The sequence below is a fragment of the Daldinia vernicosa genome, assembly GCF_022497035.1.
Source record: "Daldinia vernicosa strain CBS 139.73 unplaced genomic scaffold F5Y00scaffold_4, whole genome shotgun sequence".
Classification (NCBI taxonomy): Eukaryota; Fungi; Ascomycota; class Sordariomycetes; order Xylariales; family Hypoxylaceae; genus Daldinia; species Daldinia vernicosa.
Genome location: NW_025953920.1, coordinates 729,016 through 747,082, shown reverse-complemented (window position 1 = coordinate 747,082; position 18,067 = coordinate 729,016). Strand labels below are relative to the sequence as shown.

General features: G+C 46.8%; 7 protein-coding genes across 7 annotated transcripts; 3 read left to right on the top strand and 4 right to left on the bottom strand.

Annotated features, from left to right (window-relative positions):
- The first annotated feature begins 49 nt into the window (after positions 1-49).
- On the top strand, positions 50-1,886 carry F5Y00DRAFT_225816 (ALDH-like protein). The gene has a single exon (XM_048006220.1). The coding sequence runs from the start codon at positions 163-165 to the stop codon at positions 1,555-1,557; it is 1,395 nt and encodes a 464-aa protein (XP_047869160.1). The 5' UTR covers positions 50-162; the 3' UTR covers positions 1,558-1,886.
- A 192-nt stretch (positions 1,887-2,078) lies between these two features.
- Positions 2,079-5,283, top strand: F5Y00DRAFT_225805 (FAD/NAD(P)-binding domain-containing protein). Its single transcript, XM_048006219.1, has 5 exons — positions 2,079-2,199; positions 3,152-3,272; positions 3,437-4,022; positions 4,083-4,375; positions 4,429-5,283. The coding sequence occupies exons 1-5, from the start codon at positions 2,162-2,164 to the stop codon at positions 5,032-5,034; spliced, it is 1,644 nt and encodes a 547-aa protein (XP_047869159.1). The 5' UTR covers positions 2,079-2,161; the 3' UTR covers positions 5,035-5,283.
- Positions 5,284-5,572: 289 nt separating this feature from the next.
- F5Y00DRAFT_135312 (uncharacterized protein) lies at positions 5,573-6,620 on the bottom strand. Its single transcript, XM_048004273.1, has 2 exons — positions 6,080-6,620; positions 5,573-6,023 (listed from the first exon to the last, which is right to left on the bottom strand). The coding sequence occupies exons 1-2, from the start codon at positions 6,398-6,400 to the stop codon at positions 5,616-5,618; spliced, it is 729 nt and encodes a 242-aa protein (XP_047869158.1). The 5' UTR covers positions 6,401-6,620; the 3' UTR covers positions 5,573-5,615.
- Positions 6,621-7,778, bottom strand: F5Y00DRAFT_135308 (alpha/beta-hydrolase). The gene has a single exon (XM_048004272.1). The coding sequence runs from the start codon at positions 7,616-7,618 to the stop codon at positions 6,842-6,844; it is 777 nt and encodes a 258-aa protein (XP_047869157.1). The 5' UTR covers positions 7,619-7,778; the 3' UTR covers positions 6,621-6,841.
- A 643-nt stretch (positions 7,779-8,421) lies between these two features.
- Positions 8,422-9,543, bottom strand: F5Y00DRAFT_225800 (uncharacterized protein). Its single transcript, XM_048006218.1, has 3 exons — positions 9,385-9,543; positions 8,987-9,316; positions 8,422-8,921 (listed from the first exon to the last, which is right to left on the bottom strand). Exons 2-3 carry the CDS (start codon positions 9,181-9,183, stop codon positions 8,465-8,467), a joined length of 654 nt encoding a protein of 217 aa, XP_047869156.1. The 5' UTR covers positions 9,184-9,316; positions 9,385-9,543; the 3' UTR covers positions 8,422-8,464.
- A 2,042-nt stretch (positions 9,544-11,585) lies between these two features.
- On the top strand, positions 11,586-12,412 carry F5Y00DRAFT_257885 (uncharacterized protein; the record flags this gene model as incomplete). The annotated part of the gene is made up of 2 exons (XM_048010618.1): positions 11,586-11,839; positions 12,025-12,412. The coding sequence occupies 2 exons, from the start codon at positions 11,586-11,588 to the stop codon at positions 12,410-12,412; spliced, it is 642 nt and encodes a 213-aa protein (XP_047869155.1).
- A 287-nt stretch (positions 12,413-12,699) lies between these two features.
- Positions 12,700-16,318, bottom strand: F5Y00DRAFT_271665 (uncharacterized protein; the record flags this gene model as incomplete). The annotated part of the gene is made up of 2 exons (XM_048012841.1): positions 12,700-13,506; positions 14,081-16,318. 2 exons carry the CDS (start codon positions 16,316-16,318, stop codon positions 12,700-12,702), a joined length of 3,045 nt encoding a protein of 1,014 aa, XP_047869154.1.
- Between the last annotated feature and the right edge of the window lie 1,749 nt (positions 16,319-18,067).

Genomic DNA, 18,067 nt, shown 5'->3' with positions numbered 1-18,067 from the left:
CGAGACGCGGATGGTGTTCAACACGCAATATATCCCATCGAATTGAAGAGGCAGAATGAGAATCGCAGTGTATATATAATTTGATCTACAAAGAGAAAGAATATAGCATTATATCTACAACTAGATTGAAAGCATAGTTAGTACCTTAAAAACACCAAGACAATGGCAACCATAAAACTTCCCGAGCTTTCTGTATACCGCTACTCAAGCAATGATCCAAGCAGGCGCTTTACGGTTACGAATCCTGCCACAGGCAAGATACTCACCACAGTCCAGGGCGGAGATCCCACCACCATCGACGCAGCCGTGCGTGCCTCACAGGTAGCTTTCGAAGAGCGCTGGCGGCCCTTAACTCACGCCCAGCGGTCGGCATATCTCCTCCGCTGCGCCGACGAGCTCGAGAAGCATCTCGACGAACTCTCCACCCTAATATGCATGGAGAACGGGAAACCCTTTTTAGATGCCAAGCTATTCGACTGCGGCGTCCTCGTGCGAGCGTTCCGATTCTATGGGAGCTTGGCGGACAAATTGCCTTCCGCGTTCTACGATAGGGGCCCCCTGTATACAACTGTGATTCACGAGCCATACGGCGTGTGCGTCGGCATTCTGCCCTTCAATTGGCCACCTATCTTCGCTGGCAGCAAACCGGCGCCCGCGCTTGCGGCGGGCAATACGTTTATCTTAAAGCCAGGCGAGCAGGCGCCGCTAACGGTGCTTCGGATCGTTGAGATCCTGGAACCTATCTTGCCGAAAGACGTATTGCTGGCCGTACCAGGGTTCGGGCCTGAGATCCCGCAAGCCTTAGTGGCGCACCCACTCGTTAAGAGGGTTACCTTCACAGGGTCGACAGCCGCTGGAGCAGCGGTAGCACGGACTGCTGCCGATTCCATCACACCAGTAGCACTTGAACTAGGGGGTAAGAACGCAATGACAATTTTCGAAGATGCAGATTTCGATGCTGCGGTACGCACGACGCTCGAAGGAGCCTTCTTTAATAAGGGCGAGGCATGCACTGCCAGCTCGCGCATCCTCGTGCAGCGTGGCATCTACGACAAATTTGTCGAGAAGTTGGCCGTCGGTGTGAAGAAGATCAAGATGGGTAATGGTCTCGATCCCACGACGCACGTTGGGCCGCAGATATCCAAGGTCGCACAGCAGCGCCTGCTCGATTATATCGCCCTCGGAGTGGAAGAGGGCGCTAGGATCGTCGCGCAGGCTGAGCTGCCTTCTGATCCTGAGTGCAAAGACGGCTTCTTCATCCCTGCGACTCTCTTTGCAGATGTAACTGAGGATATGCGAATCGCTAAAGAGGAGATGTTCGGTGCCATTGGTAAGTTAATACTGAACCAGGTGTTCGGTAGGAGTTTCCTAGTTGGCTACCTCTTAACTAACATGCGTCAAATAGTGACCGTTACACCCTTCGACACTTTCGACGATGCAGTTCGCATCGCAAACTCGGTAGACTACGGCCTAACCGCTATCGTATTTACCAAGGATCAGGTGAAGGCGAATCGCTATGTTCGGGCGGTCGAGGCCGGGATGGTAAGTTGCGCATAGCGCGATGCATTTTAAAATATACACCGGTGAGAAGACTAACCACTTCGTAGGTTTGGGTAAACAACTATCATAGGAACGTGGTAGGCACACCGTTTGGTGGTGTGAAGCATTCCGGCTACGGCAGAGAGCATTGCATAGAGACGTTGTACGAATTCACTCAACCCAAGGCCGTACATTCGCCTTCTGGTATGGTCGATATTCCGGAGTGGCGTGGTGTGGTTGACATTTTTGGACACAGTGGAAGTGAAGTTGTCTAGGTTCATATTGTTTGTAAATGGGAAGATTGTTAATATAATGCCCTGAAGTAGTACGGATAAAGCTGATAAAGCTGACCCATGATAATAAAGAAACTTCCGATTGGCTCTTACGAATACTCCGATAAGTCCGGCTTCGCTTTTGTTATGTACATAGCTCCATATGTGGGATAAATACTTATCTTCATTAGAACTAGTCAACTACCTTAGTAAACTTAAACTTACATGTGCTTGCAATTGATCTTACATCCCTCACTTGTATCTATACACTCACTCTTCATACTATATTCGTAGCATCTCACGAGCTTTAAGCATTTTTCCCCTTCATCCCATACTAACCAGGTGGCTGGATGATAGCTACTAAGACTTCTCTTCCAATCTTGTCGCGGTATGTCGATTTTCATGACTCTTTCCAACCGGAGAATAACATCCTAAGACTGCAACCTTCTTCATCCCCACCCTACAAACTTCCATTACCCATCTTTTTGCTCCCCTTTTTCCGACAGTCCCGACAGCGGCAGAGATATAGTTAAATTGGTGCCTGAATGGTCCCTTGATTGAATCGTGTAGCCAATCAGATACACCGGTCTATCAGCGTGGCATTCTTAGCATTCTGCTACGTTGGTAACGTCTGCCAATCGATGACATCTGGGCTAACACCATTAGACCGCAATACATTGTCCTACTTATACATAGATAATAGGCACATGGTAGTTATTACGGTCTCAACGGTTGCGGCGCTAAGCTATACTTGAGCATCCATTACTTACAGTCTTACATGATGGTTGTGGTATAATCTTCGCATCTTCGCATTCGTTCCCTCCTCTAGACTTTATCCTATCGTGCCAAGCAAGTCTAGGTTTATTTAGGTCTATCGTTGTTCCACCCGTATAATTTCATACAAAGATATCAAAGGCTAGGCAATTGCCGACTTATGCGAGGCACCTCCCTACCTACTACCCTACCTATCCTCACCTAGTGGTAGCTTCAGCTTTGCTTAGTCGGAGTCTCCCGCTTTCTAAACTCTTTGAATTTTGATCATTCATTTTGATCATTCATCATTCAGCTATCATATACGTACCTGTCTTGTATAACTTTATCTGCAACTCCACTACATTTCCGACTCATTCTTCTATCTTAACTGTCGTGCTCGCTCACATCCTTCAACCCCTTTATTTCATCTTTTCATCATAGACTTTACTCAAACACTTCACCAATATTAACTTACCCTACTTTTTTACTTTGATATTTGATATTTGATATTCTATAGCGATCCTCAAGCGAATAAATAAGCCAAGACCTAAAACAAGTATGGATGCTTACTCGATCTCTTTCACTAGCGTTTCCCAGCGAAGCTTCTCACGGGTCTGGAGGGACCTCAAGTCCTGTCGCCAGTACAGCATCTTAGAGATGACCGAAGACGTCTCGGAGACACCAAGCTTAGGGCAGAGAATAGGAGAGGTACAATCTGACCCTAGTGAAGCTCTTGGGTTTATCATGTGAGCGAGGCACCCATCGGTGATAATTATGTACCAAATTGGCTAGATGCGGCCCAGTCTCCTCATAGTGCTAGTACTCAGATGAGTGTCCCCCTATGTCTGACACTATACTCACACGTTTAATAGCGTCGAGCGCGGAGTTCCGGACGCAAGCCTCATGTCGCAGTTATTGGTGCGGGTTTGGCTGGGCTACGTTGCGCGGATATCCTCCTTCATCATGGGTTCGAAGTAACTTTGATCGAAGGCCGAAATCGACTAGGAGGTCGTGTACACCAGTCAACCTTGCCATCAGGACACAAGGTGGATGCCGGTCCCAATTGGATCCACGGTGCCAACGAAAATCCCATCTTAGACCTTGCCAAAGAAACCAAGACTGTGGTTGGGAAGTGGGAAGAGAAAAGCTCCGTCTTTGATGAGGATGGCAAACAGGTCCCTCTGTCCGACGCCATGGTCTACTCAACGATTATGTGGGACGTCGTGGGAGCTGCGTTTGCCTATAGCAATAAGAACTCTGCAACGATAAGTCCCGATGAAAGTCTCTGGGACTTCTTCCAGAGGGAGGTCCCCAAAAGGATACCAGACAGCGATGCAAACTTCGAAAAGAAGAGAAATATTGTGTATCAGCTTGCGAGCCAATGGGGAGCATTTGTGGGAAGCCACATTTTCACGCAAAGCTTGAAGTTCTTCTGGTTGGAAGAGTGTATAGATGGCGGTGAGCTGACAAGAAAATGAGACTTCACTACAGTCCTTCGCAAGTGCTGATAAGTTGCAGAAAATCTGTTTGTTGCAGATACCTACGAAAAGATTCTCCAGCTTGTCGCAAAACCAGCCGTTGAAGGAGCAAAGATCAAATACGAGACGATCGTCGATAAAATACAGACTACCAACGACGACGGTGGGATGTTAAAAGTCCACACCGAGAGCGGGGAAAATCTGGAATTTGATGAAGTCGTTCTGACTGCACCGCTCGGCTGGTTGAAACAACATTTAGATGCCTTCGAGCCAGCCCTTCCGTCAAGATTGACCAAAGCTATCGGGAGTGTAGGATATGGCTGTCTTGAGAAGGTAATTCCTCATTGTATACCCGATGTATTCATCCGGATTTAACATTTGTGCAGACTTATATCAGCTTCCCGAAAGCATTCTGGGTCTCCGCTCAACCCAAGGATAGTAGAGTCCAGGGATTCTGCCAAATGCTTGCCCCAAACTATGCGACCGAGTCGAATCCACGCAAGTGGAATCAAGAATTTGTCGAATTGGCTTCTCTGGATCCCTCCGCGGCCCATCCAACACTTCTTTATTATTTCTACGGTGATCAATCAAAATTCATCACTAGCAAGCTGGCAAAACTTCCTTCGAAGGAGAAGCAGGATGCGTTCCTAATTGATTGGTTCAAGCCATATTATTCACGTCTCCCGTATTATGACGAGAACTCTCCGGACTGTCAACCGATAGGCTGCTACGCAACCGAGTGGCTCAACGACGACCTTGCAGGTAATGGCAGTTACAGCAATTTTCAGGTAGGTCTCGAAGAAGGCGACATGGATATCAAAACCATGAGAGAAGGCCTTCCAAACCGAGGTCTCTGGCTGGCAGGTGAACACACCTCACCTTTCGTAGCCCTGGGGACAGCCACTGGTGCATATTGGAGTGGCGAATCAGTTGGGAAGAGGATCGCCCAGGCTTATTCTAGAGGAAAAGGCGGCGTTATGGTTTTCAACTAATCCAATAGGGGACTTCATGCCACGAGAAGAGGTAGAGCAACTGTAGAGCGATATTGATTATCAGGATTAGCGTTGAGAGGTACACAAATCACCACTGGATTTAACTTGGTGGATTTGGCCTTTATGGGGAGCATATAGATGCGTTGCCTAAGCAAATAGGAGCGTATTGATAGAGGGCCTGACAAATAGTGTTACTAGCAATATTATGCCACTTAACAGGTTTTGAGGATATTCTGTTCGTCACTTTTATCTGTCGGAGAATATGTAACTCCTAAAAACGATTAAGTAGTAGTAATGATGCTAAATGGCGCGTAAACGATATGTTACCTAGAGGTAGGTGCCTAAATCCGAGTTGGCCATGAGCTTGTATCATAGCGAGAGCGTTATGTTTTCTACCTGGCTCTATCACACGAAGTATCTTAGTATGCTAATGAACGTACTGTTGTATCTACCTAGAAAGTATAGTAGATATACAAGAGGGAAGCTTGTATGGTAGCTTAATATTCCATCTACGTCGATGCAGAAATAGATAGTTACCGTGAACACTCTCTCTTAAGGCACTCAGACATAGAAACAAGTTCTTATTCCAAATCTTCATCTTTAGAACCGGTCGTCGCTTCATCTTCCCACGCCAGCCGGCCACGTGGAAAACTACTTGTCCCGATATACTCGAGCTTTGGCTCCCCCTTAATGATCTTGCTGAATTGGTCAGTTAGATATCGTTCGGGGAGCCATGGGAAAAGCCACCGGGAGAATAGTTTAGTCAATGGAGTATCCCAGGTTAGAGCTCTTGTGGCAAAGAGAGATAAATCCATGATCGTTTTCATTCGTGCGTGGCGCTTAGTCTGGTAGGATTCGAATACGCGTTCCAGCGTACTTAGGGATAGACTTGACTCATTGTGAGATGCAATCTCCTTCTTTAGCTGGCTGCATAGAGTTGCTATGGACCCTATTGATGAATTGCCGCCAAAACCCATGTGGAAAGTAAACTGTTCCTGTAAGCAACGAAGAATGTAGGCAAAAGATACTAGATTATTCGACATACCTTGTGAGCAGCATCTCCAGCAAGGACAATCCGACCACAATGCCATTTATCTAGCACACCCTCCTCAACATTCACAAGAGAGGCTCGCTCGCGCTTACGCCACAACTCTCCGAATAGCAGCGACTCGCAAACAGGATAGGAGGCCACCGACTCGGCCAGCTGCTCGGCATCTTGAGCGGTATAGAACACTCTCCTTGGCCACGTAACCGTTTCTTCGAGACGGAAGGTTACGAACGTAAATACGTGGTCTGGTTGTGACATGACCGTAAAGGCAAAGTGCGTATTGTATATGAAATTAGTATCAAACCCAATCTCTGGCATGGCAGGCCCGGTTATTACGAGAGCCTTCCGATTTGCCTACATACCTGGGTGCGTACTCAGCTATTAGTCTCCTGGGAGGTATGTAATAATACCACCGACGACGATGACTCTAAATGGGCGAGTGGTCGAATCTTGCGAATCCATATCTGAGGTTGATAGGAACCCAGGGAATATATTTAGGAGTTATAAGATAGCGTTTTTAACTACTTTGATTATCAGGCTCTAGTATATAAAGCAATCTTTTGGGGGGTCTCTTGTATGTATGTAGTTTACTAGTCACATAGGTGAGACCCTTGAAGAAGTTATATAGGTAGCCATGCATATTCTCGGTTGATACCTTGGGTTCTTTAGCGGCTTTATGAGGTTTACGGCTTCCAGTCTAATATCCCCTGTATGCAGCCCTCGGTGTTTGGCTGAGCTTAGGTATAATAACAACGAGGTTCACAAGCCTGTAGGACGAGACGCCTCAGCCACCAGGTCGGCCAGTGTCTCGGGATAGTTTAAGTATGCCGCATGCGCACAATCTAATACTACTTTCTTAATAGTAATCCGAGCCTCCTTCGTATTTGCGAAGCACAAGTCTTGAAGGATAGGAGGCACGCGACGATCCTGCGTAGTGAATACATATGTGCTCGGAATATCTTTCCACGCTTCGTACACCGTCTTCCCTTTAATGGCGTCCAAGTTGTGATGCGTAGATAGTCGTTTCTGCTCCTCCTGGTCCTCAAGACTCACGTCGTGACATAAAGCCTGAACAGGATCATTAAGAAACCAAGTGCCGTCTTTTTCGAAAGTAATTTCTGGTATGCTCTCCAGTGAGACACCCAGGTCCTCGATGAGGGTCCAAATACTCTGGCCCTTGGCTAGAAGGTAAGCCGATAGGTAGAACAGATAGACAACGCCACCGGAGACGCCTTTGGCTTCGCGATCCTTGCGAGAGAGGCCCTCGACAGCATTCGTTCCCACAACACCTCCGTATGAATGCATGAACAGAATAACCTCTTTGCCGTCATTAACAAGAGGCTCGACTATTTCGCGTACAGCCGCCACATCAGCATCGTGTGACGAATTGGGCGGTCGAGCACCATTGTTTGATGGCAAAGCTGGTACATGGACAGTAAAGGATTTTGCTTGGAGTGCATCAACCAGTTTTCGATATGCGGCGGGTTGCGTCCATGCGCCGGGTACTAGTACAATGGTGGGCTGTGGCGGGGACATAATCAAGTCTTATATATTTAGGTAATTAGTACTGCCACAATTTTTTCAACCAATCAAATATTTAGAATCGCCCCGCAATTTGCGACTTTTCCCTTTGCTATGCTATCGCATAACGTCTGCAAAAGGTGTAAAAGGTATAGAAAGGTCATGCAAAACGAGCTCTATCTAACGATACTAATTATTAAAACTTTTACATTGTATTGAAATAGATTAATTGATTTTATACAAAATTTATCGGACGTGCGTTAAGGTGTGGCTAGCCAATCAGAGGCCAGACTTTAGCTATGGCGTTAGTTTTGCGCATAATTGCTTGCCGCCGCCGCCGTCCTCCTCCCTCCTCCCTCCTCCCCTTTCCCCGTCCGCGTTTGAGCGGACGGGCAACGCCGCTAGTATTGATATATTGTTGAAGGTTTGGAATTTTAACAGCGTTAGTATACAAGATGAGATGAGGACTTACAAATCAGAATCATATTTAAACGTGACCGACAAGGGGTTCAAGCAGCTGTCGTATGGCATATCATCGGGCAGTACGGCGGGGTTGACAGTTGTGATTAGTAGGTACATACAAAGCTAGCTAGGTCTATATTTCTAAAGTCTTTCAACATAAACATATAGTTAACCGTTCGCAAAGGCTCTAATTAAATGCCAACTCAATTTAATATAACTATTGACTAAACAGTTGCTTTAGAGCTATGAATTAAAAGTCTGAACTTGGTAATATAATAGGTAGACAGGTAGGTATTCCTGGTAGAATTCATATTTTGTAAGTGGCTTCATCTTTACGAGTTGCATTCTCAACTTCTCCTCTAAGAACTAACGTTTATATTTGTAGGTAACTATAACTAACTATAACTCTGATACCTCCTGTTGGTCTATACTTGTTTCTTGCGCACATGGGTTTCCAATCTCAAATCCCAAGTCGATATCGTGTTGCTCGTAAAGCTGCTTCAATATGCGCAGCGCCTTGTGGCATGTCCCCGCTACACTAGGGTCGCCGCTCAGTTTCCGTCTCGTGCTTAACCCCTGAGCTTGGACCCCGTCATCATCAGTGTAAGTCAATTCCACCCGATCCTCATCGTCATCTCCTAGACCAAGCGATCGTTCAACGTACTTAAGTGGCATTGGTGCGCAATGTGGCGGCTGCGCATAATTCTCAAAGCGAATAGGTACGTTTTGCGTGCTGTATAGACAAGTTCCGGTAGCGCTGTCACACGACTCCCTCTCGCCAAGCTCGAACCAGTGGAACAGATCGGCATCTGGCGTGAAGTACGTTCCATTACCGCTGTTGCTTCTTAATCCCCACCTACAGACACAAAGTCAGTACCTAATCAACAAGTAGAAACGAGATTGTGTGGTGAAAGAACATACCAGCCGAAACTGAAGAAGCCCTTCTCTGTCATATAGCTGAAATAGTCGGCTGGGCATATCGTATGATCAGCCCAAGCCCCATTATGCGAAGTCTCGACAACAGATGTGGCATGGAATAACACAGGTTGCAAAAACGGCGCTGCTCGGACCGCGGCGACAACGGTGAAGAGAACGAGTAATAGTTTTTGGTAACCCATGTTTTTTTTTTTTTCACCTTATTGTGTAGTCGTCGTAGATACCAAGCTACGATAAATGTTAGGGCGATAATATACACTTGACCTTGCCCATGAGTTTTCTGCGTAGTGTAAATTAAGGCGATATTGAAGGAAACTTAAACTACCATGGTAAGTTATCTCAGGGGTCTACATATTAAACGTGGATTTCTTTCGGATACCCACATCCAGTCTTGGCTTTTAAGCCACCCTTGGAGTAGACGATACCTAGTCTATATTTGAACAATACGTCTCAATTGAGTCGAGGGGTAAAATGTTTTATGGTAACGGCTCGTTTCTTCCTCCTAACCCTTCCTTTATCAGTTTCAGTAAGACTACCTAACCAGTGCCTATTAAGGGAGCTGCTACGTATTAGCAACTAGTAATAGCAATGCCCCTTTTGGGAAGCTTCCAACTCAGTAAGCTGGGGATCGGATCCCCCGGTAAGCCTTAGGTAGTCTTGGCTTGGCTTTTAACTAAGACGGAGGAGCAATGTGAAAATATAAAATGCGAAACAATACGCGCTATTCTCAGCAATCAAGTCCGCCTAGGACATATCAAAAGCCGCGTACCAGTCAGCAAATGCAGCACATACCGCTCCAGCAAGCGGATGTGGAGGTCCTTATTTTTCGCCGGAGTGAAATTACCGAGTCCGGTTCGGATGTAGATCTCGGATGATACCTATCATTAACAATAGTAGTAACAATGAAGGTACTCCTACGCCGCGATTCGATCACTCATGCTATCGCATTTAGAGAGTTTAGCCCTGATGACGTCACTATCCCCGAGCTGGTTGTTCTGTGTTGCACAACCCTCACTATATAATTTAACGCAATATATTCTCATTAGATTAGAGGGGCGATGTTAGGAAGGCATATCGTATGTATTATCTCAGAGTTCCGCAAGATTCTCAAGTCAACGTAGAAGGAAACTCTTGGCGTACTTAAGGTATCCTATAATTTCTAGTAACTAGCGGCGTTGCCCGTCCGCTCAAACGCGGACGGGGGAAAGGGGGAAGAGGAGGAGGAGGGGGGGGGGTTCAAAACTGACGCCACAGCTGAAGTCTGGCCTCTAATTGGCTAGCTACACCTTAGCGTACGTCCGATAAATTTTTTATAAAATTAATTAAATTATTTTAATATTATATAAAAGGTTTAATAATTAATATTATTAGATAGAGCTTATTTTGCATGATTTTCCTATACTTTTTGCACCTTTTGCAAACGTTATACGATAGAATGGCAAAAGGAAAAGTCGCAAATTGCGAGGCGATTCTAAATATCTGATTAATTGAAAAAATTGTGGCAGTACTAATTAAATATATAAGACTTGATATATAGCGAGTATTTGGTTTATTATAGAAACTAACCAAGCGGCTTCGCGGTTTATTATGCGATTCTCTTATACATTATACTTACCTACGTAGATATATTATAGTGTTATACTTTACTCTAAAGTCGAAACCGAAAACGAATTCACAGAGCGATAGACCTATAGGTGAGAGTCGAAGACATTGGACTTATAGGTAAACCCGAATGGCTCAACCGTAACGACATTTATTATAATTTCAACAATACTCCCCCAATTATATTGAGTAATTTTTAGAAGCCATATCTACTTAAACGAGGGTTTACCGTTGAATCCGACCGCAAGGAACTCTAAACTATGGAAGCCTGCGGCTATACATTACGTAGGCACTGAAAATGTCCTTTGTTCCAGATGTCTCGTCTAAATTCCTAATGATCGCGTAACTACCTAACCTATACAAGTCTTCGCCCCTCTACGAGATTATAACCTTGCAAAATTCAACGAAGCTCGTCCATTTACTCGGTACAGGGATATTAAACATAGACCCAGATCCCTTAACTACCTGGCTACTTACACAATGGCAGAAAAGCCAGATAATGGTCCTTTGCTAGCCGTAGCTGTTGCCATGGGCACTTTGGCCTCGTTGTGGGTTGGTCTGCGGATATCGGCTCGACGTATGCAGGGGATGTCTCCGTTACTGTCTGAAGATATTCTTTGTTATCTCGCTCTGGTTTGTCTTCTACGTCAAACGTTATACTTACCAATGCCCTAATTGTATGTGTATATGGTAGTTGACATACTATAGTTTGTGTGTCGATTGTGTTCTTTGTTGGTTCTTCCCTCGCCCTATACCTATTTTCTATATACTCTCGCTAATGTATGTTGAAGTGGGTTTTCTAGGCGGCGCCGGGCAACACGTCACGCAATTAGAGCCCAAACAACTCGGCCGATTCTCTAGGTTTATATTTACAGCTCACGTTATGTATGCCGTATGCCTGGGGCTCATAAAATTAAGCATTGCGAGGTGTCTCCAACGTGTCTTTTTCATGCGCACTTTTCACATAGCTGCGTATGTTATCATGGGGCTTTCGGTCGCTTGGGCATTGCTGGTCATATTACTCGCCGTGGTACTATGCCAACCCGTTGGTGCTAACTGGGACCCATCCGTACATAAGACGTGCGGTAACCAGAATATGGCCTACGTCTCGGCCGCCGTCATCGACATAGCGACGGATCTTATGCTCATAGCGCTTCCGTTAAAGCCGTTAATAGCACTACGAATTAAGACCTTACATAAGGCTGCCTTGTCGCTTATATTCTGTGCCGGATTCATGTAAGTGACTGTCTTGCTATAACTCTGTCTTCGTCCAGCTCAATGTTTCCTCTTTGGTCATACCAAGGTACCATTCTGATATGGATAAACAGCACTATAGTAGCTTCTGCTATTAGACTTTACTGTACATATGAAACTGATTATAGCGATCTGACTTATTATACCGTTTGTAATAACTACATAAGTATCATCCAGCCGGGAATCGCCATCATGGTAGCTTGTAGTCCCCTTCTCAAACCCATCGCAGACCGAGCACTCGGCTCACGGCCCTGTGCCCGGTACGACGGTTCGGGTGGAACCTTGTCTCGGAATCTTGGTATAAAGTTACGGGCGTTGGTTAAGAGCGATAAAAGGGGGACAGTTGACTCTTCGCGTTCAATATCGGTTACATTGGAGCAGCCCTCGGATGTCGAGCACGGCGCTCGCAGCGGGCTTTGGAACACAGGCACATACCAAGCCACGGTCCAAGCACAAGAAAATTCTTATTCGGACGGAGATGTTAGCGGCGGAGCGGCCTGTGATAATGGGCGGATTACAGTTACACGGCAGGCAATTGTAACGAGTAGTCGATAGCTAGTAGCCAGAGGTGCCAGTAATAGCACATGCGAGATACGACATAAGCGAAGAGCGCCTCATCAAGTATGGGTGATAGCAGGTATTTGAACAATGTACTAAGATCAATCGTAATCGTTACGGCTGTTTCTAGGTCGTCGCCTGTGTTATCATAGAAAAGGCTTTATATATGTAAGAACGAAAGGCTGCAAGTCCGATTACGAGTCGGATATGCCATCATATATTTAGTATAAGCACGAACTGATTATGCATATTTCTATTTCCTCTACTCTCCTATCCCTCCCATTCTATCTCTTTACTACATCTCCTCGAGTAACAGACAAGAATTGATCCATAGCCATCCCCAGCAACGTCTTCCGCGTCATATGCAAGATAGCTTGTGGCCAATGGGGGTATACAATAGCGTCCCTACCGCTAGAAGCCGCATGTAGTAACACTGTCTCGGCTAGTGCCCGCGGTGTAGAACGGTGGAATACCGATTTCTCCTTATAGCCGACGGCTACGTCGTCTATATGACATGAGACAACGTTAACCCTGTCTGGAGAGAGGTACTCAGACCCCCTGTGCGAATAACACGACTGTGTCCCATTGTCGCCACCAGCCATTGAAGAAGTGACGTTGATAACAAGTGCAGGCGCATTCCGCTTCAGAAGCGACATCAACACAGCCTTTAACTGCGGCAAGACCATGCCATCAGTACCACCAATATAATCAATGAGCATAGTCAAATTCGCGCCCTCCAGCGACTCCCCCACCCTCGCCGCGAACCCTTCCACCGCATCGCCCTGCACGTCCGTATCCACAACCACAACGCGATATTTATTCCCCGGGTACGCCTGCAGAAGCCCCGCCCGCAAAGCCAGCAGTTTCTGCGCCGTGACGTTCCCGCCGGGGTACCCAGACCCGGTGCCGTACAGCACAATGTTGAACCCGCACGCAGCCAGCCTGAAGCACATTTCCCGAGCGAGGGGTTCCTGCCCGGCGCCCGCGACGAACGCCCACGCTGGCTTCCCCCTCGCGGAGTGTAGGAACCGCGTCAGCGGCGCGTCGTTGGCTATCTGGAGCCGCGCGCGCGGCCAGATCACGGCAAGGGTCTCGCAGGCCGCGCAGAGGGCGGCGCCGGGGCCGAATAGAGAGAATAGGGAGGTTATGATGCCCATTTTAGGGAGTAGAGGGATGTAAGGGGGTATGTATAGTGATGATGAAGTATCTGGCCGTCTTATGGGTGAGGTAGGTTAGTTTTCTCTTGGAGGTAAGAGGGAATGGGGGAAGGCGGAATTTATTCGAGAAGAATCACCACAGCTACTCGACCATTTTTTAAGCGCGCCGTAATGTCTCGAGTCCTGGGCATCCTAAGAAACTATCGTAGTATAGCGTCGAGTCACTTGTGAGTTCTCAGAATGTGAGCTTAATCGCCAAGTCACCCTATGAAGAATACAGACAACATCCCATAGTACGAAGTATGCGGTAATGTGAACAAAAGGAATATAGTATTCATTAAGGATCGAATAATAGTAGGTCATAATCATTATAAGTCATAAGCACATCACATCGTGTCTGTCGTAATAATACATCCGTTCCCCCCATTGGGTATCATCAACTCCGACTAAACAAGATTGGCACATCCATGCTCCTGTGGTCTTGAATGGTGTACAAGGTGCCACTCACACTAGGGGTGCTCTTCCCAAACAACCCCTCTCGAAACCTCGAGCTGCTGAGGAAGCTTCCAGCGCCGAAACTCTCCTTTTTAGGGCCGGCAACACCCCTCTTGCCGAAGCCGCTATTGCCGGAAGAAAACTCGCGACCCAGCCGACTAAGCACAAGCTCCTTGGCCCTCTTCAAGGCGCTCGTCTGGAGCTCGGCATCCTCAGCTACGCGCCTCTGCGCTTCTTCCGCTTCAATATCGCGTTGCACGGCCGTGATCTCGGAGCATAGCTCCGCAGTGGGGTCGTAAACGTGAGGTTCTAATAGTATAGGCATGCTAGGTGCCGTGCTAAGAATAGGTGCCGATATGTCCATCGGCGTAGTAGTAGGTGTACTAGGGCGGAAATACTCATCGACGACCGAGTCCGAGTCATCAATTGGTGAGTGCGTGAGCTCCGGCTCGGATCCCGAGTTAGTGAGCTGCGATACTTCACCAAAGAGACGGCGCGATGAAGTTGAGTATATACTCTCAACCTCGCCAAACAGGCGATGTTGAGAGCTTTGTGGCGAGATAGATGAGTGTGGCGGTTGGTGAGGATAGTCAAGGAACTCATCCGAGGGCCGACGACTTTGATCAAAACCAAGAATTTCTGGCTGCCTTTCAAAAGATTCTTGGGGTTTCTGATGTCGGTGGCGGCGATGACGGCGATGTTCATCACTGGGTTGATCAATGGAATCTTTGGAAGGTTGTCGGTGATGATGCCGTGAATGAAGCTCGTGTTTATCGTCATCACGAGATTCGTTCTTATCCTTCCTTCTACGACGACGCTTTGTAACTTTACGTTTCTTGAGCTTGTTTGGAGACGAAAGACTAGCTTGCCTGGCAGCCTCTAGGTCCGAAGGAAGATCAAATTCATCATTTTGCTCTGCTGATTCATCCTCCTCTTCGTCCTCGCCGCCATTCAGATCAACGTCTAGAAGCTTTTGCGACGCTGCCGAAACAGCTGGCGAGTCCCCGGATAGATCGTCTATAAAATTGTCTGATAGCTCCGGTGAGGGAGGGCCCGCATTCTCAGTAATAGTAGCCATTGACTGTCGAGTCCAACGGCTACTACGGGATGGTTTGTTCAATAAAGGTGCCAGTGCATCATCCCAGCTGCCGTCATTAATTAGAACAACGTTTTCAAAGTCGAACTCGCGTACGCTATGTCGATGCGCTGCAATCAATTCCGCTACCTGTGACGAGTTCATAGTGGCATTCCGAATAGCCATAAAACGTAATTTACGGAATACAATGGGCTTCCTAGAGGGCGCTGGGGGTAAAGGTGACATGGGCGAAGTAACTTCATTGAAAAGTTTCTGTGAGCCCCGAGGCGGCGCAAACAAGGGGTCAGCCGCAAGTGACAATGGGCATGGACCCTTTCGGCCCAGCCAATTAAATGTCAATTTTTCTAGACTCGTTGAAAAGTCGCGTATATAATCGTCAATCATCTTTAGATGATCGAGTCCGGGTGACGGTCCATAGAAATCCCATGCCTCTACAGAGATATTTAACTTCTGAATCTGCTTCCACCGCCGAGCAGCTGACGGTAGACAACCAAACCCTATAACGTGTCGCAAGTAGATAAAGGCAGAGGGATGGACGGAGGATAGCGAAAGTTTTGTAAGCTTTCTCATCGGCGCCCGCTCCAATGATATACGGAGGCTAATAAGCGCGTAGTCCACAATATCCCTCCGGTATCTCTCCTTGGGATCCTGGCCAGGCGTCTTGATGGTAAGGTGCCTCATATTCGGCAAGTGCTTCATCGCATTGATGAAAGACGGGACATTAGATGCGGCGTGGAACAGTGGTGGATACTGTTGTGTAAGAATCTCACCAAGTCCAGAGTTGGCGAACTTGGGTCTTTCCAGAACAGACGCCATCGAGGTATGGGGCTTATAGAGGAAGCTGATCTCACGACCAGTATCAGGGTGAACCAGTGGAGGCAAGAAAGTAGCCTCTGAGTGTGGGAAGTAAAAGGTAAGATGTTCTATATGCTGGCCTACCCTCGACAGTGCTTCGATTCTGCTCTGTCGAGTGAAGGTACTAGAGGTGAAGGTCAAGTGGGTTCGTAGAAATAGTCGTTTGGTAACGAGGTTGCAGCATGCTGACGATGAGAGTCGAACATTGCAGATATCTTCTTTTGATAATAATTGGAAGAGCTTCTCACGGATAGCCTCCTTCTGCCACAGGCAATAGAATGCTTGCGGTCCTGTTGCCATAGCTCTCGCATGTCGCTAAGGCAAGTATTATTGAGGGTGAATGGTTAGTTCGAGGAGTCCTAACAGCGGACTATAGTCACGAAGACGATTTGGACACTTCAAAAGTTATACAACTGAAGTCAGATCAGAAGTATATAGGGGAGTGGTTAACAAGGATGACGATATTGAATAATAATAATAGATGGACTAAATATATGATAGTAGAGCCACACTGCGAGCACAAGACGGGTAAAGTGAAGCTATCCGCAGTTGTAGCAACAGTATTAACTGAATTAGATATAATCCAGTCACTTACAGTTGACACTTGATATTCTAAAATAGAAGAAAGTCGGCCGTAGCCCAACCAGGTCCGCGAAGGCCTGAGGCGCATGTTATACCAGTTCGACATATTCCCCCCGGTTAAGAAAACTTTTCGTGCTACCTCTCGACCTCAGACTTCATCAGCATGGTCTCTCCAAATCTAAGCAAGATAGTCCAAGAACATCAGAAAAGTCAGACAGGTCGGGAATGGTTGGCAGGTGAGTCATTCTCACGACTTTTAGTGCATCTGCAAATCTGCACGTCGCCATGCAGCCGGGGAGCGCAGAGAAGTCGGGAACAGAGCAAATGACAGACGCGACAGTTATAGTAAAGCGCGATGCAAGAAATGACTGGTCCGTCGAGAAGTGACCTGCATGGTGCTAGATGCAATACAGCATGCAACCGTCTCACTATCCAAACATTTCATCCAGTGAGAGAGATTGAAACATTGTGGGGAAAGAAAGAAGCGCCGGGTTGTGGGTCTTTAATGTCTTTGATAAACGAAACGGATGCTACAAGAACCCGATAACTTCCTTATAGCCAATAAAAACTTGCTATTCGAAAAATCAGTGGCTGGTGGATCACTGTTACCTCCCTCTGCTCTCTGTAGCTTCGCTGTAACCTCCCTGGACGCAGCGCGCTTGGCTTCTACTGCACGCACGAATCGAACACGAAATAGACGCGATTCCCGTACACGTGGATTCCATACATAAAAGCTTCTAAGCGCTCCCGACAACAAACCGGCACTAATTACTGAGGTTTCCATTTTACGACGGGCTATGAGAGTCCCGAGGTTTTTCAACGATCAACGATATTGTAGCCAATTATCAGTGAAGAATGTTAGACTATAACTTGGAGTCTTATAGAAGGAAGGACAGCAACTTGAGGTGGGAGAGGTGATAGTGATATAGAAACGGCAACTGACTGAACGCGGCTTTCGATACGACGGGCCCGTGGCACGAGGTCGCGTCGGCCGCTCTCCAAACCTAAGAACTGCGGCCGCCACCAAGACTTCAAGGATGATCGCGTTAAATATCAATTCCCGGCCGATCTGTTTCGAAACATCTCAACCGGGATTTATTCCAGAACACATGAACCCCAACTACCCCTGCCTTAACCTATGTCTGCATGAAGCACTTTGGGGATTGGTACAAGAGGCTGATTGATCTTGGCGAATCAATTTTGTTGCCGACGTCGCCATTTTGATTCACTCCTATAAGGGCAAGTATATCGGCGTATACTTTATCTTGCTTGGATAGGCTGCTCACGTAATTTATTAATATGACACTTGATGAAGTAGAAATAAGTTGTATCCCACTGAATAAACCTACAGCAGGCTCAGTGTAAACAGTTGATGGTAGTACCGAATTCACATACGTCGGGGTAAGAACCTATGTATGTGTTACTTGAAGAATGCACGAGTACCTACGTATAATTAGTTTAGTGGTT